A 24966-nucleotide genomic window follows, 5' to 3' on the forward strand; every position below is an offset into this window, starting at 1 on the left:
AAGCGCTCTCGTGACTTATGTAATAAAAAAAATCGATATCAAAAAATTAATGGTACAGAAGGTAAACGCAGTAGGCCTGAGTGTAATTTGCTTTCTACTGTGCTTCAAACGATTTCAAGTTAGTTTCGAGCGAGACATCATTCTGAGGCTGGAACGGCCAAACAACGGACCAAGATGGTGATTAAAGTGAAACCCATAGAAGGGGACATCAGTATCGTTTCGTTTGACGATCCCAAGTGGGGGCTCGAGCTAGAGAGCGTGGGACGAGCGAGAACCGCTGTCCGCATAGAGCAGGACGAGGACAATGGCTCAAGGGTCCCCGAGCAGCGCAGGAACCGCCCTTTCGGGTTCTGCTCGACGTGGACATCTACAGTATCGGACGCCGTTGGGATCACAGGAATCAAGTTCATTGTCAGCAGCAATTTTAGCTTATTCCGAAGGTATGCTTGGCTAAACTCTGATTTAGCACTCCATTTACACATTAATTTGTTATGGGGCAATTCAGAATAGTCAATGTTAAAACAACTCGATTTTTTCACATTTTTTGTAGATGGGTCAAAGTAGCCCCATAAATGTGTCCAATTTACTGGACTTCCTCCGTAATAAAGGCCACACTCGGACCATGTACCCAAATATGTAGAACTTTGTCAAATTTGTATTTTCACATTTAGGCTGTTTGTAGGTTTTTTTACGCTTTAGAAGCATACTCACCCTCTTTATAGCGATAGAAAATGTATCCCCCCCTTTTTCAGACATCTACATTTCGTGTAATTCCAAGGTTCGTCTTGGACGCGTTTGCGTATCCAAATCCCAACACGAAATTACACGAATGTTCTTTAAAGGTTAGTCTCCATGCTTAATTGGACTTGTTTGCAGATGTTACAGTTTCCACGAATTCAAGTCCAATTATACTAAGGGAATATCATTGATTGGCGAATTTCTATACGGAACAACCTCCATGTCATATCAGGCTTATTTGGTTAACCCTAAGGAGCCGGGGCGGAATCCGCCCCCTCAACTTTTTCCGCGATATAGCCTAGACTTTTTGTCGCGTTTCGAGCTGCTATGACATTTTAGCCTCGAGCCTTGCGCATCATTTGATACCAAAAACATAAAAATTGGACCATTTTTGTAAAAACTGGATTTCCCCATATACGTAGTGTACACAGAGCAGAATTGCCATGGGTGCATATGAATAATTAATTAGCCATAATTCAAAAACCCTTTAATCTATAGTCATGACATTTCTTGGGTATATTAATGATAAGTTGTTCTATGCATGTACTGAGTTTCATAATTTTTCGTCGCTCGATGGCCGAGATCTTAAGGGGCGGATGCCCCCCCCCCCTCCGGCTGAGAGATAGTCAAAATAGCCCGGCCGTTTTAGGGTTAAGCCAATTGACACTCCATGTCATGTCTACCAGGCTTGTGTGGACCGTAGCGCTGCTCGGCGGGATGACAGCCGCATCTTACCAGATCATCGACCGAGCGGTGTTCTTCGCTGGTAACCCGAAGAGCGTGGACGTTGAGATCGAATACACGGAACCGATGACCTTTCCTGCAGTGACCGTCTGCAACACCAACCAGTTCAGGTAAACTCTTCAACTCTTAAACGTCGTTAAAGGCATACAGGAGAATAGTGTGTATATATATGACTTGTTTTTATATATATATGACTTGAAGCTTTGCATGGCAGATGAGATAAAATCGAAAACAACTGCGGGTGTGCATGTGGAAAGAAATTTCTTCTTGGAAAAAGTGTGGTTCTCCTGACTACGGACAGAGCACACTGTACGAAACGTCAAGTTCTACACATTCAACCAACGGGTTCTTTTCAGAACCACACTTCTTCCAAGAAGAGATCTTTCCACATGGTGTTCCCCGCAAATTTGTTCTTTTTTGTAGGATACATTTCAGGCATTTCGTTAGGTTTAAATAACAACACCACTTAATATAATCCAAAGAAGGGTGTTTGAAAACTAAACTGATGAAGTTTTAGCGCATTGGATATGACACTTATCGAGAAATCAGTAAAATAAGAAAAACACATACGCAAAATAAACCCACGTTTGATCACGAAGCACGATTTCTTCCACAGCTCTTTCAATTTCCAAACAATTGCCTGATCGTTGAAAATCGCCAACATTTCATGATTTCTTCTCAAATGAGAGGAAGGCAAAACGCAGCAGTTTCAGCACCAGTATACGCTCTTTATCCTAGTAATCTTTTTGATCATCAGGAGTCGGTAAGTTAACTTTGGGATAAATGAAAATGACCCTATAAAGCATACATGCAAACACACGCAAGACAAGTTTTGTTTTCTTTTAAATCCTCAACAAATTGAGGCATCCTGTTTCTTAATAGCACACAAACTCTTAAATTCTCAAAATGTCAATAACAATGAAGTAATGCGTGCTCAATCAATAACACAAATAAACATGTACCACGATCCTGTGTTTCAGATTGGGATCTTTCCCTAGCCAGGGACAAGGCTTCCTAAAAAAAAAAAAAACACGAATTTGTTTCCCTGGTCCGACGCAAGTTCCAGTCCAAGAGCTGAAATCGAAGGAAAGGTATAGTTGAGATTCACGCGTTGTGCATTGTAGTACAAGACAGCGCTCTTGTATTGTATTACGCTCGAGGACAGACAACAAAAGGAGCACATAGGGGCCTTTGATCCTCGGACGACGGAACCTATTGTTAAAACCGGTCCTCAATCGTACGGTTATGTGCTTAGTCTATGGGAAAGTGTTATATTAGAGGGACAAAGGGAAACACAATAGGTTGTCCTCAGGCGTATAGTAAAACACGACTGTGTGTACACGTTGATGTGTGAATACCAAGTATCTTCCTTCAGTTAAAGCTAGGAACAGGGGTGGCGGAACCGGGGTTGGGTGACGGGGGCACTTGCCCCCAGATTTTCCCAGGCCAACAAAAGTGTCCCCCCCCCCCCCCCCGCAGTTATAAATGTGCCTCCTCGAGATGAAAACAAAAGTGTCCCTCAAACGCACACAATGAAAGCATAATTATGATCGCGCTACAAATAAAATTGTCTGCTCACTTGTAATGGAAAATTGCCCCCTAAGAAACACAAGTGCCCCTCTAGCATTAACCAGATTGTGAACCTTATCGAGATGGAAAACCGCCCATCGGAAGCACAATTTTATTATAATGCCCCGCTCGCAACATTAAATGTGTGCCCCTCTCATGAAAAACCGGCATTTAAAAATAATAGTGCTCCTCCTCACGCGAATAAAATGGTCACTGAGCTGGCCATCAAAAGTAACAGTGTCCCTCTCGCGATAAAAAAAAGGGTCTTTCTACATAACTAGTCAAATTCATGGGCGGACCCAGGTGGGTTACTGATAGGTTTCAGATAGGTTGTGCCGAAGGCCGAAGGGCGGATCGGGGGGGGGGGAGAGCAAGGGGCCATGCCCCCCCCCCCTCCCCCCAAGAAAAAAATCACGAACCCAAATTGTTTTTATTGTTAGTGACGTTACAAAAAAGGCAGCCACTACGTCCACCACCATCTTGACACCAAAATTGGTTTAAAGTGGTCAGAAATTGTCTCACCGCACCACAGAGCATCTAAAATCCATAGGGGGGGGGCTTAAGCGGGCCCCGAACCCCACGCCGTGAATTTGTGAACCCACTTTTCTGGATCCGCCATTGCGGAGGCAGTAGGGCTCTCCCTACACACCGGCGGAAGGTGCCCCTTTTTCTGGATAAGTGCCCCTTTTTGGTGTTACCCCTCAGTTTGAAAAGCTTTCCGCCGCCTCTGGTTAGGAATATCTGTTTAGGCAGCCACTATACGTCCACCACCATCTTGACACCAAAATTGGTTTAAAGTGGTCAGAAATTGTCTCACCGCACCACAGAGCATCTAAAATCCAGGGGGGGGGGCTTAAGCGGGCCCGAACCCCACGCCGTGAATTTGTGGACCCACTTTTCTGGATCCGCCATTGCGGAGGCAGGAGGGCTCTCACCTCAGCACCGGCGGGAGGTGCCCCTTTTTTCTGGATAAGTGCCCCTTTTTGTGTTACCCCTCAGTTTGAAAAGCGTTCCGCCGCCTCTGGTTCGAAATATCTGTTTCTCACTGGCTGATCTGGATTCTTCCAGGAACAAACTGCCTGGTAACTTACTACAACAACATCCATTCGGTTGTTGATTCTCTTAGGAACCAACAGGGTGCTCTAGAACAACATCCATTCGGTCAATTTTTGTCTGCCTACTACTACGGCGAGAACTTGACCTCGTTCATACCGACACTGCGAGGTGCCAACACTACCGCCTTGTATTACGACTTCGCTCACCCGATGGAATTTACCGGAATGCTCAGTTTGTGAGTACATCGTCACTTTTGTTTTTCATCGGTAACAAGTTATTTTTCTGTTTTGAAGGACGCTGAAACGTCTAAGGCAAAACGAATTCACTGAGCTATCTTGAGTTAATACTCTTAAAGTCAACTCCCAATAATGCACCACATGTACAGGCCCAACTCTATTAATTGGCCCATGTATTATTGTTTAATGCAACCTTGAACATGCACCTTTGTGTCTCATTTAATTTGCAATTTTCATTTTCATAATGTGCAGGCAGAAACCTCAGTGTTACAGCTAGCACCAAAAATTTGCCAGAAATTTGGATATTTTGTTATGTTATCAATTTCTGTTGTTGGTGATTCGTTGTTGTTTCAATACATGACATTAACTCAGTGAGCAAACTTGCGCAGATGTTTCGTACTTCGTACAAAAACATGTTTAGCTTTTTGGAGGCCGCCTCCTTTCATTTTTATAAAAAAACAACAAAATGACCAGCGGGGACATCATTTTGGCCTCTTTGTCTGTTGCGTCTAGTCCATATAAAGCTGGTATGTCATCTCCTGAGTCGAAGTGGCGGTCATTTAAAAAAAAAAGCTCGCGGCCATCTTGAAAAATAGTCCGGCCGGTTGTTTTATAAAATGAGTCGGGATGCCATTTGGGGAAAAAGGCCTCCTCATTCCTTTTTTTCCAAAAAGGCAGGACTCTAAACATTTTGTTTTACTTGGTTTAAGGTGCAGTCGATCACTATTTGTTCCAACCCGAGGCCCGGCCACACGCGAATTTTCTTTTCCCAAACTTTATGCATGGTTTATTAGCGCCCTCTACAATACTTTAACGATACGTACGCAGGTATATTTTATTCCCAGCTAGAGCAGTTCTGTAGCTTATTTGGTAGGCTCAAGATTTTGTATCTCGCGACGTGGGTTCGAATCCCCGTTTTGATCCCGATGGTTTTTTTTTTTTTCAATATTCTGAGGCTTTGGAAGATTTTTACATAGGGAAATAAAGTCCGCATTCCATTACTTTCGAATTCTTTTCTTCTTTTCTAATTTTATTTGTCTTCTTATTATTTAATACAGGAGTCTTAATAATAATAATAATAATACTGGAGTCTTATGATAACGCACGTATATCTCCACCAACAATTAGGTACTCAAGGCGCTGGGGATTATGTGTATTATTAAAGACAGGTATACGAAGTTTATGAGAAATGTGAGACCCATTATGTAGCACCATTATAAGGGTTTACAAGGTGCTGCGGCGCATATTGCAGCCACTGCCCGAAACACCGGGGCCAACCCCTTCTAATAGCGATAAGTGTTACTGGGTTATTTAACGAGCATTACACAACACACGGGACCTACGGGTAAAGTGCCTTGCTCAAGAGCACAAGAACCATGTTCCTACGGTCATGATCCGTGTACCACGGCACACGAGTCGATCACCGTAACCATTGTACCACAGCACCCCACAATTTACACCGACTGGCGATACAGAGGGCAGACTGGCGATACAGAGGGCAGACTAATTTTATGAGGTGATGGAATGTTCCATTGCACTAAGCTTCGCCTCGTGGAATGGAACATTTCATCCGTCGCCTTTTGAAATTATTCTTACCATTGCACTCATAACCATTTATCATTTTGTACATAAGATTCGATAGGAAACTCAACAAAAGCATTTTATTTGGGTAACCGCGATTTTCATGTTGTCGTACAGATCATCTTTTGGCGGTAGAGGACCGTTAGTGCCCGCCAATTTTACGAGTGTTCTGACAAAACATGGCGTTTGCTACACCTTCAATGGTGGACTCAATGGTCAAGAACTGAAGCAACAAAAGGTCGCAGGTAAGTGCGTCTCCGTATCTGAAGGGATCTTCCAACACCTACGCGGGAAACGTATTGCCATGCTCAACGCCAGTCTTGAAAATTAACAACATAAAACCTTCGATTGATATGACGAGAAAACAGTCACACTTGCAACCAGCAGACTGAAGCTGTGATCAACTGGTTGCAAGCTGGACTGTTTTCCAGCCTAGTTAACTATAGAATGTGTTTGAAATAGAAGGCATATGGATGTTTGACGTATTATTGTCCCATTATAAGAAGACAAAACTGATGGTCGGGAATTAATATTATAGTCCAGTAGTTTTGGTTCTCACTTTCCAAAAGGTGCTGCCCACGGACTTGTGTTACAGCTTAGCATCGAGCAATATTACCACTTCTTCTCGAGGACGGCATCGGGGGCCGGAGTCTATGTGGCTGTTCATGGCCAGGATGAGATACCAGATATTGACTCAATGGGCGTAGGCGTCCCAGCAGGCAGAGATGGCAAGATCAGTGTTCGGAAGAAAACGGTAGGCTGTGTTTTGTGTGCGTTTGATCAGCCATAATGATTACATAGACAACAGCTTCTTGTCACAAGGCTAACCCCAGTCTCAAGGAGTTCGCATCCGATTCTTCAAAATGAACGCAAACATTTTTGGCAATGTGCGCTTAGGTAGAACACACTCCAGTTCTTGTGCAAGAACAAATTGACAGTCCAAGCTCAAACCTTCCCTTGAAATTTTACATTTGACATTTTTGTGAAAGGACAGACTAACTAAACAAGATAAAAATCGAAATAATGGAACCTCGATTCTCTGTCTGATCGTTTCGCCATCATAAACATCGGGTTGTCTTCATCGATATTGAAGGGTTTATCATCAAAGACAGTTTCCAAAACCTAGCTCTTTCTCTTCATTTCGGTTCCATGATCTCCCACGAAATCATATGAAACATATAATTCTGGAAACCATTGTCCCTTATTGAAGGCCAGTATACACTCAGGTCAACTCGACCTGAAAATCAGATTTGACCAGACACCCTTCTGGGTCAAAACGAAATATTTGGTGTAACAATGACACTTTTCTTGATTAAATGACATGTTTATGTCAAAATAACACTTTTGCGGGTCAAATGGCCCGTAAAAGTGTCAGTTTGCCCCGGAAAAGGGTCAGGTCAAGTCAAATCTCACCCACATCCGGGTTGGCTCTGAATCGAGACTTTTAAGAATCCGATGCGGGACTTTCTAAGAGTATACGATTGGATGTTCTTAAAGAAAAAAAGATTGAGAAAATATGTGCGGGGGTGCCCTAGCTCAAAGGACTTAAATCTCGTGACGCCAATAGAGACAAAGTCTCGCTTTTGAAGGCTAGGCCCTAGAAGTGTTTCTCCTGTTTCGGGAGGTATTCTCTTGTTCCTTACACGATGACACACCAAGCTGCCGGACATTTTTTCAAACTAGGTAGGTCGACTCTCATGTCAAAGTCGAACCTTTTACTCTCGTGATCTCTTTCAGACCATGAGGAAGGACGACGGGTGCTACGAGAAAGAGCTTAAATACTCCAAGAACTACACGACGAGTATGTGCCACCTGGAATGCCTGATTGAGATTGTTAACAGGATATGTGGATGCGTAGAACCGTACATGGCAGGTACGATTACATCACTTGCATCCTTCTTCGAGCCTATATGTAATTATTCGCTCTGCATTTTCATTCACCACCTTCTTCTCACACTTTTATCGCCAGTTATCAGCCAACTGCGAGTCTGTGATCCCATCGAGACATTCACTTGCGCTCATCACCAAGCAGGTGAAAACCTTGAATTAGTTCTTTGATCCTTAAGATCAAAGGTGAATATTATTGTATTTGTTGTCATTATTATTTGCCACACTTTAAGCCATCAATTTCAACGGTCCAGAAAGCGTCTGAGTCGAGTCCAGTACCCCTCCCTCCCCCTTCCAAAAAAAGTATACCCCAATACGGGGGGAGGGGCAAGCCAGTTCATCAGGAAAAGAAGTAAGAGGACAACAGTCCGAGCAAAACACCCGCATGCACTTTTTCGCTTGGAAATAGCTACCGCTATTAATTAAGGTAATAAACAACATTTGGACATTCCGTATATAGTCCAGCAACGTATAACACATATTGTTATACCTCCCTCTATACTGCATTTTCATTTGTCTAGAACGATCATGTGTTAGGTGTATAAAAAGTCATGTCACTCTCACAGGGCGTGTGCTATTGAAGGTTACGCACGGGCAGTGTGAAAAGCCTGTATGGTTGGTATCCACGCTATTTTCACCATGTGTTTACACATGAGTGGGAGCAGCGAACTAGCAGGCGATCAGCTGTTTCGGGCACGCATGCGAGTTGAGTTCGATTGTCCTGATTGGCGATTGCTGTGTATACGGCTGCTTGTTTTCGTGATTTTTTACATCAAAATCAAAAACATCCAAGACAGATGTCTAACAAAACAATTGTTGTATATTCCGATGACGGGTTTGATATTTTGTGCCCATTACTGTACTGTCAGCCAACCCTAGTAATGTTGGCCAATGTGACTGCCCACTTCCGTGTTCCACGACCAAGTACACTACCAGCGCGTCCTACACGGCATTCCCTGGGAAATTCTACAGTGCGAGGCTGGCTGAAAGATATAGTACTCCCGAGTTCACTTTGCCGGAAAATCTTTACCAGTAAGTTTGGGTTTTAAGGGGGAAATGACTTTTATCCAAATGCATTTTCTTACCTGAAATTTTAGTAGTTCTTTCGGCCTCTGCTTTACATATTGACTTACCACCCACCTCCTAGGGTTGTAACGAGTCACTGATTTTTGTGACTCGAGTCAAGCCATATTAAAGAAGTGACTCGAGTGGAGTCGAGTCATTCAGTAAAGAATGTTGAGTCGAGTCGAGTCGAGTCAAATATTTAGCACGAGTCAATTCGAGTCACGAATATTGAAACACTTGTATAACAAATAAAGACAAGCTGAGAGAAAGTCATTTTTATCACTAACCGTTAACAAGAAGTGACACTTCGGTCTTATATCCGCTCTGTTCACAAGCACCCCCCACCGGCAAAGGAAGTACAGTTGGGAGTGACCGACCGACGCCATCTTGCCTGACTGCAATTCATTTGGCGTGTAAATAGTACAAATCCCCTGGTGTACATACGTCACACACGAGGAACGGTGCGCGTCAACCAGCGAAAAGTCCCGCCCATGGAACGTCGTTGTTAGGTGAAAGGGCGCCCTCTTTTGGTAGCGCACGGAGCTCATAGGCTTACATATCTGGTTTGGCTTCGAGTCTACAGAATTTTGTTTCGCTGATTTCTGACAACATCAAAACAAGTTGCATTCTAATGAACTGGATTATTTATTTAAAACTGGGCACGTATATACTTTTGAAAGAATGGAATATTTTTAGCCGGCGTTCGAATACAAAGAGCTTAATTATGGAAGGCTGAAAGCCAATGATGAAACCACAAATTGGAACATGTATTTGTTTAACATTCGCTTCCGGGATACTACTTTGTACATTCCATAACCATGAGGTGGGAGTCTGTAACACTTGTGTACATGGAAAACAGCCGCTGTAAAGTACTGTTTTTGCAAAGTGACTTGAATATAGATTGAGCACCGTAAGGCACTTCGAATAAATTTGCAATTATTGCTTGTTTTGGGGGGTTAGGGGGAAATAAGTCGAGTCGAGTTGAGTCACTAAAACTTGTGACTCGAGTCGGCCAGACAGTCATATCAACTCTGCACCACCTCCCGAGGTATTTTGGTCCTTAATTATTGCTATAGTATCCCGTGGGTATAAGCATGACTAGACGAAGTGTAGGAATAATCCCGAAATCTGGGCATAAAATAGACTCCTCGTTCAAGAATAACGGTAGTTTTTGTTTATTATACCGCTTGGTAAATTTCCAAGTAACACCCCGCCCGACATGTCTAGGGAAAGACACGTTTGTTTGTTTTTTGGGTGGTTTTTTTTTTTGGGGGGGGGGGGTTGCCTTCAACACCAATATTATCTTTTCCTTTTATACGAATATTTGTTGCGGGTAAAAGATAACGGTTTAAGTGTTCTTTGGCTAATTTTATACCATTTCTTTTGAATTTAAGGGAAAATCTTGTGCAGCTCCATGTGTTCTATGAAGAGTTGAGCACTGAGCATCTGGAACAGCATAGCGCCTATACCTTCTTCGCATTTCTTTGTAAGTTCAAAATCCTTTCAGAACACAAAAAAAATGTTTTGAACAATGTTTCATTATATCGTTACATACAAGGTACGTAAAAGCAGAACCCAAACCCTAAAATGTATATTTTTTTCATATTTAAAAAAAAATGTAGCACCAAACATAATAAGATACTTTTAAATGAAAAAAATTACTGAAATTGCTCAATCCGTTCAAAGAATGTCACCACTTAAACACAATGACCCTAAAACCTCTTTCGTCCAAAATATGTGATTTCAAGAATCGTCGTCACAATTGTCTTCAAACATCACCAGTGATAAAACCTCAGTTCAAAAGTTTAAAAATATTCCACAAAGTCCTTTTGAAGGCCCGTCTCTTAAAAACGAGTGGATTTTATAAATCATACTTTTTGCCTTACCAGGGTTGTTAATGAAAATATTGTGTACTACAGTTGTTGACAGTTGTTGAAACAAGCATTCTGTGTCATTAGGTGTTGGTGCAGGGAACACTCCAAGGTGTTCAAGTTCAAGACACACATCAAATTAAAGCTGATTTCATCATTTTCCTTTTCTTTTCAATTTTTTTTGGGGGGTCAACTGATGAATTTTTGGAGAAATTTCCATCAGAAGACTATCACCCCTTAAAATAGTCCTGAAGCCCATCTCCATTTTGATAACGATGCCTACACTCCATTGCAAAATAGAGCGCTTTTAGGGCCCAGATTTCGTCCAAATTGAACAGAAATACAAGCTCACAGTCCTGTGCATGGCTTCCACCCATATTTCTTTTTACAAACCCTCAAGTTCATGGCCCACAATATGCTCAAATACCGAAGAATTTGAGGGCATGCAAATCGTGATTTGGCCGGCGTAGGCAATTTTGGACCGATTTACTGGCCTGTAACCCTATAGGCTCTGCAGTGCTTCATGCATGTCTATGTGCCCTGTGTTTTATTATGTAGGCGACATTGGGGGCGCGCTTGGACTGTGGCTTGGAGGCAGCATTCTGACCTTCGTAGAGATTCTAGACCATCTGACCCACACCAGCGTTGCCCGTGGTTCATCTCCGTATCGCCATGTGTAAGGCCGGGGATGCCTGCGTCCAGACGTGAAAGACCTTATGCCCAACAGGCCACGGCCATTAGAAGGCATGATCAGCTTGAGACTGACTACACCTGTTTTACCGTGTTTATTCAATTAGCCTTATCGTTTTGAGACTGCTTATATACAATTTGTCTATAATATACTGTGATTTTGGTCTCGTAATTAATATTACAGTAAAGGTTAAGGGTAAAGGGGGACGAACCTGTGTTCACGTGTTGATCATGTTCCTTGTTCCGTGTGCATGGTGTATGTGCGCCGTCCCTGTGGCCGTCCCCGATCATCAGTAGCGCGCCCTCGTGCGCCGTGTCCCGCTATGATCGAGAACTGACATTGATGACATCACACGTTGACGCCGATGTGGCAGGTAATTCTGTCCCCCCTGGTAAATGTGTCCCCCCGGACAGATCTACCGGGTCGTGACCCGGTAAATCTGTCCGGGGGGACACTTTTACCTAGGTAAACCTGTCCCCCTCTAGGTAAATCTGTCCCCCTGCACGACGTTAAATGTGTCCCCCCTGGTAAATGTGTCCCCGTGCAACGTCACAAGTCTAGCACCCAGACTGTATATTAGTGAAGTTATTAACTGTTTTTGCGCGGCGCCTTGCTAAATTCGGGAATGGTGCTTACGTCAAAGCACAACTCCCGTTTTGATGACGACTTCGGGAGCGAACGATTTGCATGGTGGGCGTGCGCGCGATACCGCACCTACGGGCCGCGCCAGGGCCGCGGCCGGGGACGGGGACAACATTGCACCAGCAGCAGGCCTGCGGCGCGGTGACCCGTGTCGCGTATAATTTTGCCAATTCTCCTCATTGAAGTCCGCCATGACAGTCACACGTGTATCGGCGGTGATGCGCGTGCGCGCTAGCGATAGGTTGAGTATTACTACGCGTGCCTTCTTGCAGAAACATAGATCGGTTGATTAACATCTAAACGTTAATTTCATTTTGATAATTATTGATGAAGGGTCAAAAAATCTGAAAATGTATACCTGTGCGCTGAATTTATTATAATAACATCAATATAACAACTTATGCGTGCAAAACCAGGGGGGACAGAATTAACTGGAGGGGACAGAATTACCTGGAGGGGGACACAATTAACGGGACAGGGGGGACACTTTTACCTAGGTAATTCTGTCCCCCGGACACTTTTACCGGGGGACAGAATTACCGTCCACACCGGATCGCGGAACGGCAACTAAACCAGACGAGGGCGCCCTATACAAGCTAAGGCCATTAATATTACGCGTATGGATTGAATTATAACAAAGCATAGTATGCATGCGGATATTGAACAAGTCAGAGTAAGTCCGGCTTGGGTCAAGTCTAGGCAGGGCTCGAACCCACAACCTCACGATAATGAATCCTACTTCACCACCGCTGCCCGTAGTTCATCTTCTTATCGTCATGTGTATCGCCATATGTATTAAATTATTCTGACTTTAAATTGCTTGTTTTTATGCTCAAATATCAATTATTTATTTAAAGAATTTGATTTGATCCGGTTTAAGGAGATTAATATTGATACATTTTGAAACAATGTTCGCTTTTGTATCCTCGAAGTCTATTTAATCTGAATCTGAACAGTGATGTCGCACTTGTTCACTAGCGATAGCTCTTAAAATAAAAAAAAAATGTCAATAGTTTTAACATCATTTTTCTTTTTTCAAAAAGATATGAATCAAGCGACAAAAAAGTGTCGACTCGAGTAAATACTTATATTTGTAGATTTGTGACAAAAATGCTACCATTTGAACTTGTAGTGAATTATTGTTATTGATGTATTATATTAACATTATAATAACCTCACTTAATGCTATAATAGGGCGAATTTTCCAAAACAGAAATGCGATTTCAAGAATCGTCGTCACAATTTTTAAACATCACCAGCGATAAAACCTCAGTTTAAAAGTTACAAATGTTCAACAAAGTCCTTTTGAAGGCCCATCTTTTACAAAAGTTGGATTTTATAAATCATAATGTTTGTCTAACCAGGGTTGTCAAAAAAAGATATTGTGTATTACAATAAATTGTTGACAGTTGTTGGAACAAGTGGTCTGTTTCACTCTCTTTGTTGTTCGAAACAGTCAGCATACACAATTAATTTCCCCCAAAATTAATTTGACAATTAAACGCGGCAAATCTACTGCTTCTGTTGCGTTTTGTTGGTGGTGTACGCAGTCGCTACTTACTTCACAAAAATTTGGTTCGGTTTTAGGGGGAAGGGCATGGCCCCGTACGGTTGCCCCGGTATGGTTGCCCCCCCCCCCCCCCCCATCTGCCGTTGTGAGGGGATCGGCGGAACACCCCTCCTCGCTTTTGAATATTATTGCGAACCCACTTGTTACAGTGATGGCTGCATGTGATCCCGGGCGCCACCAAGAGTTTGCCATGGATAGTCAATTCGATTTTTCAAATAATAAAGCACGGCCCATTGGGTAAAGTGTCAGAAGACAACTTGAGTTCATTTGTTATGAGGGCATAACGTTCTGACGCGTTACAACATTGATTAATGTTTTACGAAGGGATGTTTTCTTTCATTAACTTATTAGCCGTTCCACATGCCCAGAATACTAGTTACCCTTTTGCACAAACTTGGCCCAGTACAGGTTTTGACCCTTGACAGGATAACAGTGAATGCTCAGTCATCTGTGGCTACAGACACACAATCAATGTATCATTGGAAAGAGGACGCATTGGTGTTTCACATGATTTTGAACTTATTTGAAAACATTTATTAATTTTAAATAATTTACATTTACGTCTGGGTTTCCTATTTTTATACACCCTTTCAAGCACGAATCGTCAATCCATGCCAACCAGTATCAAGCTCATAATCATAAATCCAAATAGTATCCAGCCCAAACCTAGCAACTATATTACCGTCGAGCCCGTACCATCCGAATATATAATTCAAATACCATCTATATCAGTATCAAGCCCATACAAACCAACGCTACTAATTTCAAGCCTGTACCATCGAACCATAAACAAATTTTAAGCCATACCGTCCAACTACATGTATATCAGAATCCAGCACAAACCATCCGAACATATATTCCAGTGTATACCATTTATCAAGCCCATACAGTCCAACAATATCAATTTCAAGCCCATATCTACCCAAATCAGGACAAACCCAAACCAACTATGTACAGAACTGTGACTGTTTTAGTGAGTACTATACTAAAATGCACATAGTATACGATACCAAAATTAGAGTAATACAAGCATATATATTGATAATACTAGCATATAGTTTGGCACACAGTCAGAGAAAAAATATTTTGGCTATGGCTCCGTGCACAAGCAAACGGCCAGTAAAGGAGAGTTGGGGAGACCTAGACTGGTTCCTGGTCCATCCACTGCGTACTTCGAATGGACCAAAGTTACTGGGGGCGGGGAGACGCTATGGCTTAGCTTTGTTCACATTCAGGATTAATAAGTGCGCACTTAGCGCTCGAACCTGTACAGCACGCTCACGTTGCGTCGATGTCTTGTCCAAGGAGATCTTAAAAGTGGTAGCATATGGCGTTCTCTTCTGTTGGCGCACGGAGCCAATAGGCCCGTTGCAGCCTGAGTTAGCAATGTATTTTTCGCACGACATACTCTGTGTGCCAAATGCCGTGCTTGTATCATCGAACACACAATTCCACCAAACAAATCCCCTATCTGCACCACAAAAAAATGGAATTGCATAAAAATAGTCTTAAGAAAAAAACTTGACATGAAATTAATGACACCATAGTATACCAATGTCAACTCGTGCTGATCGTGCTATCGTATATGGCGTAAGGCATCAGGTCAGGTCTGTTTTAGCTCTGTCTTGAATACTGTATTTTCATTGGCGTAGAACAATCACGTGTTCAGGTTATAAAAACCACACTTACTGTGGGATATCACGTACGTGAAGTGTGTCTGTACGGTACGTACGGTGTGAAACGCTTGTATCGTTGGTACCCACACTAATTTCACCATGTTTTCACATAAGAGTTGGAGCAGTGAACTATCAGACGATCAGCTGTTTCGAGCACTTGACATGCATATTATGTGAGTTGCCGTTCGATTGTCACGATTGTTGTGTTTACTGCTGTTTGTTTTCGTGATTTTTACATCAAAACCCAAAGACGGAGGTATAACAAAACAATTGTTGACTGTTGTGATGTGGCATTTGCGCTTTGAACACCCTCGGGGCGCATAGCACCAGAGGCAAACCCGTCTGGATTCTTCATCCTGTCTCACACATGGCGATACTAAGATGAACCACGGGCAACGCTGGTGTAGGTCAGATGGTCAAGAATCTCTACGAAGGTCAGAATGCTGCCTCCAAGCCAAAGCCCAAGGGCGCCCCCAATGTCACCTACAAAATAGAGCAAAGGGCACGTAGACATGCATGAAGCACTGCAGAGCCTATGTTAGGCCGTTGTACTAATGATGTAACTTTTTGTTTACGAGGTTGCTTTCCTATGGTGCTTAGTGGACCGTGGGCCCACGCTGGCTTCATTGGAAAGTGCACAACTTACAAAGTGTGACGTCATTAGTACAGAGGCTTTAGTATTATGCAATATGAATCGGTGGAATCATGAAATTAACCTATCGGCTTTAAAAATGTTCCACAGAAGTATAGGTTCCTGGCTCACCACGGTGATGTATTTTTTTGAAATCGGTTTATCATTAAGGTTATAGGTCTGGTTTAGGCGCCTAGTAACGCAGCTCTTTATCATGTTTACGGAGCCTTCTATCTGTGGAGTTGTAGAGTTTCATGTGGTCGGTGGTTGGGAGACCCTGTTACTCTTTAAACGCTTGGTGGCAGCAGACATGCCATACAGTTAGTTACTTATGGTCGTTAGAGGGCACATCAAGGACACATGTGAACAAATGCACAGTGTTTGAAGGGTTTGATTTTTTTTTTGTACGTGTGTTCAGATATGATTTTGAACTTACAAAGAAATGCGAAGAAGGTATAGGCGCTATGGTGTTCCTGATGCTCAGTGCTCAGCTCTTCATAAAACACCTGGAGCAGCACCAAATTTTGCCTGAAAATCGAAAATAATGACAAAAATCAGCCAAAAAAACTTTCTTTTACCCACAACACTTTTGAAATATGCGCATAAACTGACAAAATTGGGGGTTAAAGCAAACAAAAATTTAAAAACACGACTTTCCCTAGTTTTGTCGAGTGCTGTTTAATTTGAAAAAAAAAAAACAATTACAGGGTGCCATAATGGCAACAACCAACAAAAGCTACATGTATTCTAGCTAGCAGAGTCCGTTTTCTGTCAAGATTTAGGGATCTACCGTGCATTTCGGCCGGTCATGTTTATACCACGGAGAACTATTGCAATATAAGTAAAAACAAACTGCCCTATTTCTTGAGGAGGGGGCGGGGGTTAAAATTCAGAATGATAAGCAGACACTAGAGGCCGAAATCACATTGAAAAGATATCGCTATAGATACAAGTCATTTCCCCCCTCAAAAACGCAACTTACTGGAAAAAATCCGTCGCCAAGGGGTACTCGGAAGTACTAGATTCCTCAGCAAACTTCTCACTGTAGAAATTCCCAGGGAATGCTGTGTAGGACGCGCTGGTTGCGTACTTGGTCGTGGAACACGGAAGTGGGCAGTCACATTGGTCAATATTATTGGGGTTGGCTGGCAGTGGAATAATGGATACAATAATGGATACAAAACATGGAACAGGTCAGTAAAACGATATTCGTTATAATACCTTTGCATATCTTGAATACCGGTTGTTGTTGTTTTTTTCATTGGTATAATTATTGACTTGGATTGCCTTCTTTCTTTTTTCTTTTCTTTTTTACCTAATTTCCAAGCTTTTCTTCTCTCTTTTGTTTGATGCTCGAAGACGGGGTGGCAAATTGGGGGAGGAGGGGCACTGCCCCCCCCCCCCTCCCCCCAGCACCGCCACTGCTTCTGGGTGGCAAATAACAATGACAGCATAGCAACAATATTTCATATTTGATCTTAAGGATCGTAAGTGATTTCAGCCATTCCCTCTTAACTTCCTAAACAAAACTCTTTAAAACCAAACTTTAGAGTAATAGCATTTTACCTGATTGGTAGTTAACGCAAGTGAATGTTTCGATGGGATCACAGACTCGCATATCGCTGGAAACTGACGATAAGAAGAAGAAGAAAAAGAAGAAGAAGATATTGAAGAGGCAGAATATTATTGGTATAAATGCCCGAATCATGACAACTTTTGGTGTTGTTTATACCTGCCATGTACGGTGCCACGCATCCGCACATGTCGTACACAATATCAATCAGGCATTCGTGGAGGCACATGCTCTTGGTGTAGTTGTTGAAGTATTTAAGTTCTTTCTCGATGCATCCATCGTCCTTCCTAGCGGTCTGAAAGAGATCGAGAGAGCAAAAAGGTTTGAGTTTCACACTAGGGAGTCCACCTTCCTTTTGTTTGAGAAGTGTTTTGATAGCTTGGTGAGTTTATGTGTAAGGTGCACGGAAAACCCTCCTGAAACCATGGACCCCGTCACAGCAGGCAACAGTTATTTGTTATACAATGTACCACGGTAATGGATGTCTAACGTCTGAAACTGTGGGTCTAGGCTGTTGCGGTACAGAGTTGGCGAACTTTTCTCACAGATTATTCCGTACTTTTCTTCGTGCTGATGCTGTCCTGTTCAAAAATCAAATTTCTGATCTCGTCTCGATCTCTGGAACACTAGGGAAACCTCTTCTTTCCAGCCGATCTATTGTCATCTGCCGACAATATTACGGTGAAATCATTATGGCGAAATGTAAACGACGGTAAACAACAATGGCGGCCATAGCAGCAGAAATAGTGCTTCATTGTCCCCCATGGCACATCTCGTAAAACCATCTCGCAGTATCAGCGTAGCTATACATCCTCGTACCCGAGGTCACACATACAACGCGTTAGAAACGACATTTTCAACAGTGGAAAAGAAAAAGGTATTGTACCCCGAGGGAAACATCACTCATGTACCACGCGCGTGCGGCGTACACGATGCGTGTTTGTGGCATGACACGTGATCTATGACACTTAACCAATACAAATTCACAATCTATTACCGTGGTTTAAAAAATATTGACTATTTTATCTCGTGGTGTAGTAAAACTAGCCTCCGTCGGTGATCCATGGAGCATTCTATTTCCCTCAGCTTCGCCTCGGGAAAAATGGAACGTTTAATGGATCACCTCGGAAGGCTTGTTTACTACATCACTCGAAGCAGTCAATATTTGTATAATATTCGTTTTCAACACCACGACTTTGTCTCTACATAATTATATGTGGCGTCACCACATTTAAGTCCTCTTACCCAGGGCACTCCCGCACAGATTTTCCCAATCGTTTGCCGAAGGAACCCGAAATAGCACTCTTACAAGTCCTGCATGAGATTCTCAAAAAGTCTCGAGTCAGTGTTGACCCAGATCTGGTTCAGACTTTGTCTTTTACAAACGATTGCAGTGAGGGGATGTACACGTCCGGTTTTTTTTTTAGGTTAGTCTTCTGACGAGAAGCTGTTTTATCTAATGGCTGAGCAAACGCACACAGAACACAGCCTACCGTTTTCTTCCGAACACTGATTCTGCCAAATGCGCCTGCTGGGACGCCTACGCCCATTGAGTCTATGTCTGGTATCTCATCCTGGTCATGCACAGCCACATAGATTCCGGCCCCCAATGAGTCTTTGGAGAAGTAGTAGTTATATTGCTCGATGTTAAGCACTAACACAAATCCGTGTTGACCACCTAGTGGAAGGTGAGAAGCAGAATTACTGTGATATTAATTCTCCACTATCGGTTTTGACTTGAATGGACAGCAATACCTTAAACTATTTCGAACACATTCTAGTTTCTAGTCAAAGTTCACCCGGCCGACCCCAGCTCTTGTCTGCTGATTGCAGGTTTGACTGTTTTGTAGTCAAATCAGCCTTTAGGTGTTTTACAATGGTAAATTTTAAATACTGACGGTGAACATGGTTTCTCGCATAAGAGTTTGAAGACCGCTTTAGATAGAGAGACGTATTTACCTGCGAACTTTTGTTGCCTCAATTCTTGACCATTGAGCCCACTGTTGAAGGTGTAGCAAACGCCATGTTTTGTCAGAACGCTCGTAAAATCGGCAGGAGTTAAATGTGCTCCACCAAAAGACGATCTGTACGATTCAACAACACGAAAATCGCAGTTACCCGAAAAAAGGCCTTTTCTGAGTTTCCTATCGAATTTTTATGAAAAAAAACATTGAATGGCTATTATGAGTGCATGCAATGGTAAGAATAATTTCCGTTCCAGGAGGCGAAGAATTTACAATTTTTTTCCAACTATAGTCCACAATTCTGGCAACCTTTAGAGCTTTAACACTGAGGTGTCTGCATGCCTAAAATGACATCACACTTTTGCTCATGAATTTGGAATAATGCACAAGCATAAAAACCAAAGTGGCACCAAAATTTACTTGAAATTTCCAAACTGAAACTTAAAATTAATGTTTAAAGGGACACAAAGGTGGATCTTCAAGGTTGTATTAAAACATTATACATGTATTAAAATGGGCCTTAAATTACTTGAGTCAGGCCTGTACGTGCGGTGCATGGTGAAGCCAGTGAATTCGTTTTGCCTCAAACGATTCAGCGGCCTTCAAAGCGACAGAAAACTTGTTACTGATGAAAACAAAATTAAAGAGGTTGTGGAATGCTCGAAGACATTTCCGTCATTTTTCGGGTATGTGTAGCCTAAGGTGTGATGAAATAAAAACGACTATTGTGTCTGTCATGAAATGAGTACAAAAGGTACTTTTGAGAGCTGTTTTTCAGGTCCTGTTTCGACCCGAACGTGCAATTTGTGTAAAAGCCGCCGTTGGGGGCAGCAAAACATTATACATGTATTAAAATGGGCCTTAAATTACTTGAGTCAGGCCTCTACGTGCGGTGCATGGTGAAGCCAGTGAATTCGTTTTGCCTCAAACGATTCAGCGGCCTTCAAAGCGACAGAAAACTTGTTACTGATGAAAACAAAATTAAAGAGGTTGTGGAATGCTCGAAGACATTTCCGTCATTTTTCGGGTATGTGTAGCCTAAGGTGTGATGAAATAAAAACCACTATTGTGTCTGTCATGAAATGAGTACGAAAGGTACTTTTGAGAGCTGTTTTTCAGGTCCTGTTTCGACCCGAACGTGCAATTTGTGTAAAAGCCGCCGTTGGGGGCAGCAAACAAAACATAGTAAATCGTGACGCAATATACAGGACTCCCTATGCAACGTAGTATAAACGAGTCCTGTTAATTACGTCACGATTTTTCTGATTTTACGAAGAACCCGACGCTGTTGATTTCAATTATGCGCTCGCCGACCAACAAATTACTCGATAAATTTCAGTTTAATAAACATATAAACGCACATTACAAAAGAATGGTAGTTTGTCATTATGATATATAATTTATGGGTCTACTCTACAATAAAAAAAAACATGCATTCCACAACCTCTTTAACGATGCACTTACTCAGAGAGCATTCCGGAATAGTCCATCGGATGAGCGAAGTCGTAATACAAGGCCGTAGTGTTGGCACCTCCCAGTGTCGGTATGAAATCGGTCAAGTTCTCGCCGTAGTAGTAGGCAGACAGAAATTGACCAAATGGATGTTGTTCTAGAGCACGCAGTTGGTTCCTAAGAGAATCAATATCAGCCAGTGAGAAACAGATATTCCTAACGTAAAGAAACTTGTACTTCATGCATTTAAGACCATTGCTGACCACATTATGCAAGTGGATTACCAAACTTAGATTTTCTGGCACCGCGACACACCATCCAGCTTGTGAGATGCGAATCAACCATTTTGCAAGACAATCAAGATCATAGATGTAAATGTAATGGTTCATGAATTTCCCTTGGACAAGTCTCTTCGGACGGGAGTACTTTAAGCCTCTTGAGGGCGCCCTGGGGGCGTGCGGGCGACGCCTGCTCTTCGCTCGTACCCCAGACAGGCGCTGATGGGACGGGCTCATGAGCTTCACAGAATCTTGTGAAGGAAGTGGTGATGGCATTCTCTGGGTAGCTTATCATGACCTATGCATAGAGACGTCTTGCTGCAGATGTTTAAGACCGCTGTTATTAGCCAATGTGCGCAAATGCTATCCGAAACTTTTCTCATAGAAATGCACACATTCCATACCGGATGTGATTTCATTTTCACTGCGGACCATGTGGAAAAACTTTTGAGCGTCGCATAATATGCAGTTTGACCATTCGTGAATTCGAAACGGAAGTGGTGATGGCATTCTCTGGGTAGCTTATCATGACCTATGCATAGAGACGTCTTGCTGCAGATGTTTAAGACCGCTGTTATTAGCCAATGTGCGCAAATGCTATCCGAAACTTTTCTCATAGAAATGCACACATTCCATACCGGATGTGATTTCATTTTCACTGCGGACCATGTGGAAAACTTTTGAGCGTCGCATAATATGCAGTTTGACCATTCGTGAATTCGAAACGGAACAAGAACCTCCCCCCCCCCCCCCCCCCCCCCCCCCCCCCCCCCCCCCCCCGCTGATTCCCATGAGCGACTTTAGTCGACCAGGCAACCACACACAAAACACCCTAAACACAGATGGCCGTGATGACTTGCAGGTCACAACTTACGCAAACTGCTTGCAGGGCGGGGGGTACGAGCGAACGCCTGATCCCAACTACACACAAGAATCAATAGATTTTTTTTCATGGGATCAGTTCCCTTTGTTCAAAATTATTATTAAAAAGCTTACTCGGATTGTCATGCTAGTGCGCTACACACCCCGTAAAATAGAAATAGAATTTATCTAAATTTGTTTTGAGAGCAAGACATTATTTAGCCGGAATTCCAACTAGGCTTAAAAACCCCGTATTATTTTCCTTAGTTCAATATTATTATTAAATAGCTTACACTATAGATATACTAGATCATACTAAACTACACACCCCGTAAAATTGTTCCGTCTCAGGGCTTGTTGTCATTGTAAGGTCAGCTCTTCACCGTCATAAACACTGTATATCGATAAAATTCCACTTTATGAAGAACTTCATTGCGGTACCCGCTGCGACATCAGATTCGAACCAGCCAACCAATCCCGTACGCTGGCGGTGATTGAGTGGTAAGACGACAGCCCTAGAGAGCAGAAGGTCGTGGGTTCGAGTCCCACTGAGTGAGTTTTTTCTCACTTTCACTGGGGGGGGGGGGGTAACGCACACAGTACACAGTGTTTATACGTCGGCGAATGGCAAAACCTAATTTACATCACCCCGACGCAAATTCCATCTTAAAAAAACGTAGATGATTTGATGATTTCAAACTATCAGTCAATTGACTGGTTTTAGCAATAAGGAGTGCTTAATATTGTGTTTCGTGATAGTATAGGTTGTGCATGTTTTCCCAAATGATTTTTTGAAGAGTAAAATATCCACTGAGCTGAAAAATCAACCGGTTAGGTTTTGAAATTGCAGAGCTGTAATGACTCAAAGTGTCTCGAATCGATTCGAGTCCGACTCGAGCCACAATTTTTATCGACTTGACTCGATTCCAGTTCAAACGGGTACCTGATGCGAGCAGATAACTCGACTCGAGTCGAATGCTAATAACCGTCCTTAAACTGTGCCGTACAGTACAAAAGATGTTCGGGTATTTCGCGTTATATCGTCAAGTTGTGGCCGCTTATCGCGTACAAATAAACACCATAACGGACTCCCTCCCAGCAGTTTCATAATGTAGGCCTAGCACACAAACTATTATCCCGGAACCAGGCTTTATTTTTCAATTATTGGTTTTCATACTCAGCTTTGGGCGATTATTAATGGAATTCTGGCTAAATTTATATCCTGCTTTCTATGTAGCTAAACAGTTTCATATGTTGCAATTTTGTTTTGACGTTATGATTACAAATTATTTCAGACCCGAAGCCAAACATGAGATAAGACCGAAGTTTCACGTCTTGTTACCTGCTACGTAGAGCTGTGATAGAAACGTCCAGCAGAAGCTGTCCATTGGGTACCATACAGCATATTTTAAGTCATTGGATCTTCACAATACACTGGTGCCTTGTGTCCTTTCACTGCATTCCGTAATTTATTAGATGGTGTTCCAATATCTATGACTCGAGCTTCAATTTGACTCAACTCGACCACACATCACTCTCACTAGACTCAAATCAACCTTCTTGACCAAATGACTCGACTCGAGTCACTTCCATAAAATGACTCGACTTGACTCGAGTCAAACGAATTCAGTGCCTCCTTCCAACTCTGGAAAAAAATCTTCTTGCGATTCTGAGTGTTGTTATTATTGGAAACGAACAAAATGCTTGTAGAAAGACGAGGGAAGGGTTTACTTTACCTGAACTGGTTGGTGTTGCAGACGGTCACGGCAGGAAAGGTCATCGGTTCCATGTATTCGATCACGACGTCCACGCTTTTCGGGTTACCAACGAAGAACACCGCTCGGTTGATGATCTGGTAAGATGCGGCTGACATCCCGCCGAGCAGCGCTACGGTCCACACAAGCCTGGTAGATATGACATGGAGGTGGGTTCGTCATCTCAATTGGCTTATTTGGTTAAGCAACGATACTCACTTAGCACAATCGGGATTGAATTTCCTAGAACTGTTTATCACACTCCAAAATTACAAGCATTGAATATAATATTATTTGCTCATCAGAAACAGGTCACCAGCCAAAATGCCATGCAACATGTATTGTTTCCCATTTGATTTATGCTAAGCACGTAAATTGTAATGTGTCATTCTAATCTACTGCATGGTATTGGAACCAGCTTACAAAAAACATGTAGAGAGGGGAGTTCTCTTTTACGATGTTTCACTATTTTTACGGAAGTAAGTTTCACCCGAATGGGTGTCGGACTTGACTTTAACATTAAACTAGGCTATTTTATGGGTGGTATTAGGGTTGCCTAACTTACCTTCGGAATAGATTGAAGTTGCTGCTGACGATGTACTTGATTCCCGTGATCCCAACGGCGTCCGATACTGTAGATGTCCACGTCGAGCAGAACCCGAAAGGGCGGTTCCTGCGCTGCTCGGGAACCCTTGAGCCATTGTCCTCGTCCTGTTCTATGCGGACAGCGGTTCTCGCTCGTCCCACGCTCTCTAGCTCAAGCCCCCACTTGGGATCGTCAAACGAAACGATACTGATGTCCCCTTCTAGTTCTAGTGGTTTCTCTTTAATTACCATCGTGGTCCGTTTGTGGCCGCTTTAGCCTCAGAACGAAGATACCGTGATCCTTACTAACACTCGTTTAAAGATTGTGCTTTCGGTAGTGTATGGATAATACACCCTTGCAAGCAGATTCGGTGATTGATTATATGCAAACAAGACTGTGTCTTGACCGCTCACCATTCAGCGGACGCTTTCTATATCTGCATGATCTTCGGTTAAATATCCGTTTCCTTCGCGTCGTATACATCTAAAAATAAAACCTAGACACGACATCTAATATGCTTTTCACGTTGTCAATAGAGCAA

The 24966-nt window shown here is 42.7% G+C and overlaps 2 protein-coding genes across 3 annotated transcripts; one reads left to right on the plus strand and one right to left on the minus strand.

Moving 5' to 3' along the window:
- The first annotated feature begins 124 nt into the window (after nucleotides 1-124).
- On the plus strand, nucleotides 125-11824 carry LOC119739052 (acid-sensing ion channel 1C-like). Of its 2 annotated transcripts, XM_038213887.1 has the most exons (10): nucleotides 125-440; nucleotides 1425-1592; nucleotides 4178-4342; nucleotides 6042-6169; nucleotides 6494-6678; nucleotides 7662-7797; nucleotides 7894-7956; nucleotides 8681-8843; nucleotides 10271-10362; nucleotides 11306-11824. In XM_038213887.1, exons 1-10 carry the CDS (start codon nucleotides 175-177, stop codon nucleotides 11425-11427), a joined length of 1488 nt encoding a protein of 495 aa, XP_038069815.1. In that variant the 5' UTR covers nucleotides 125-174; the 3' UTR covers nucleotides 11428-11824. The 2 variants fall into 2 exon arrangements, with proteins under 2 accessions (XP_038069815.1, XP_038069816.1); XM_038213888.1 differs by lacking the exon at nucleotides 4178-4342.
- A 3334-nt stretch (nucleotides 11825-15158) lies between these two features.
- On the minus strand, nucleotides 15159-24955 carry LOC119739495 (acid-sensing ion channel 1C-like). Its single transcript, XM_038214470.1, has 10 exons — nucleotides 24405-24955; nucleotides 23822-23989; nucleotides 20959-21123; nucleotides 19490-19614; nucleotides 19024-19208; nucleotides 17690-17825; nucleotides 17524-17586; nucleotides 16940-17102; nucleotides 16394-16485; nucleotides 15159-15809 (listed from the first exon to the last, which is right to left on the minus strand). The coding sequence occupies exons 1-10, from the start codon at nucleotides 24674-24676 to the stop codon at nucleotides 15703-15705; spliced, it is 1476 nt and encodes a 491-aa protein (XP_038070398.1). The 5' UTR covers nucleotides 24677-24955; the 3' UTR covers nucleotides 15159-15702.
- Nucleotides 24956-24966: the final 11 nt, after the last annotated feature.

The sequence above is a fragment of the Patiria miniata genome, unplaced genomic scaffold, assembly GCF_015706575.1.
Source record: "Patiria miniata isolate m_02_andy unplaced genomic scaffold, ASM1570657v1 HiC_scaffold_30, whole genome shotgun sequence".
Classification (NCBI taxonomy): Eukaryota; Metazoa; Echinodermata; class Asteroidea; order Valvatida; family Asterinidae; genus Patiria; species Patiria miniata.

Bases quoted from the DNA above. Each gene is read 5' to 3' on its own strand.
- LOC119739052 (XM_038213887.1), top strand. From the start codon at position 175: ATGGTGATTAAAGTGAAACCCATAGAAGGGGACATCAGTATCGTTTCG. The intron at 4,343-6,041 runs GTGAGTACATCG...GTTGTCGTACAG, and splicing joins TTTACCGGAATGCTCAGTTT to ATCATCTTTTGGCGGTAGAG. The intron at 7,798-7,893 runs GTACGATTACAT...TTTTATCGCCAG, and splicing joins CGTAGAACCGTACATGGCAG to TTATCAGCCAACTGCGAGTC.
- LOC119739495 (XM_038214470.1), bottom strand. From the start codon at position 24,676: ATGGTAATTAAAGAGAAACCACTAGAACTAGAAGGGGACATCAGTATC. The intron at 23,990-24,404 runs GTAAGTTAGGCA...CATATCTACCAG, and splicing joins AACTTCAATCTATTCCGAAG to GCTTGTGTGGACCGTAGCGC. The intron at 19,209-19,489 runs GTAAATACGTCT...ACCTTCCACTAG, and splicing joins GAGGCAACAAAAGTTCGCAG to GTGGTCAACACGGATTTGTG.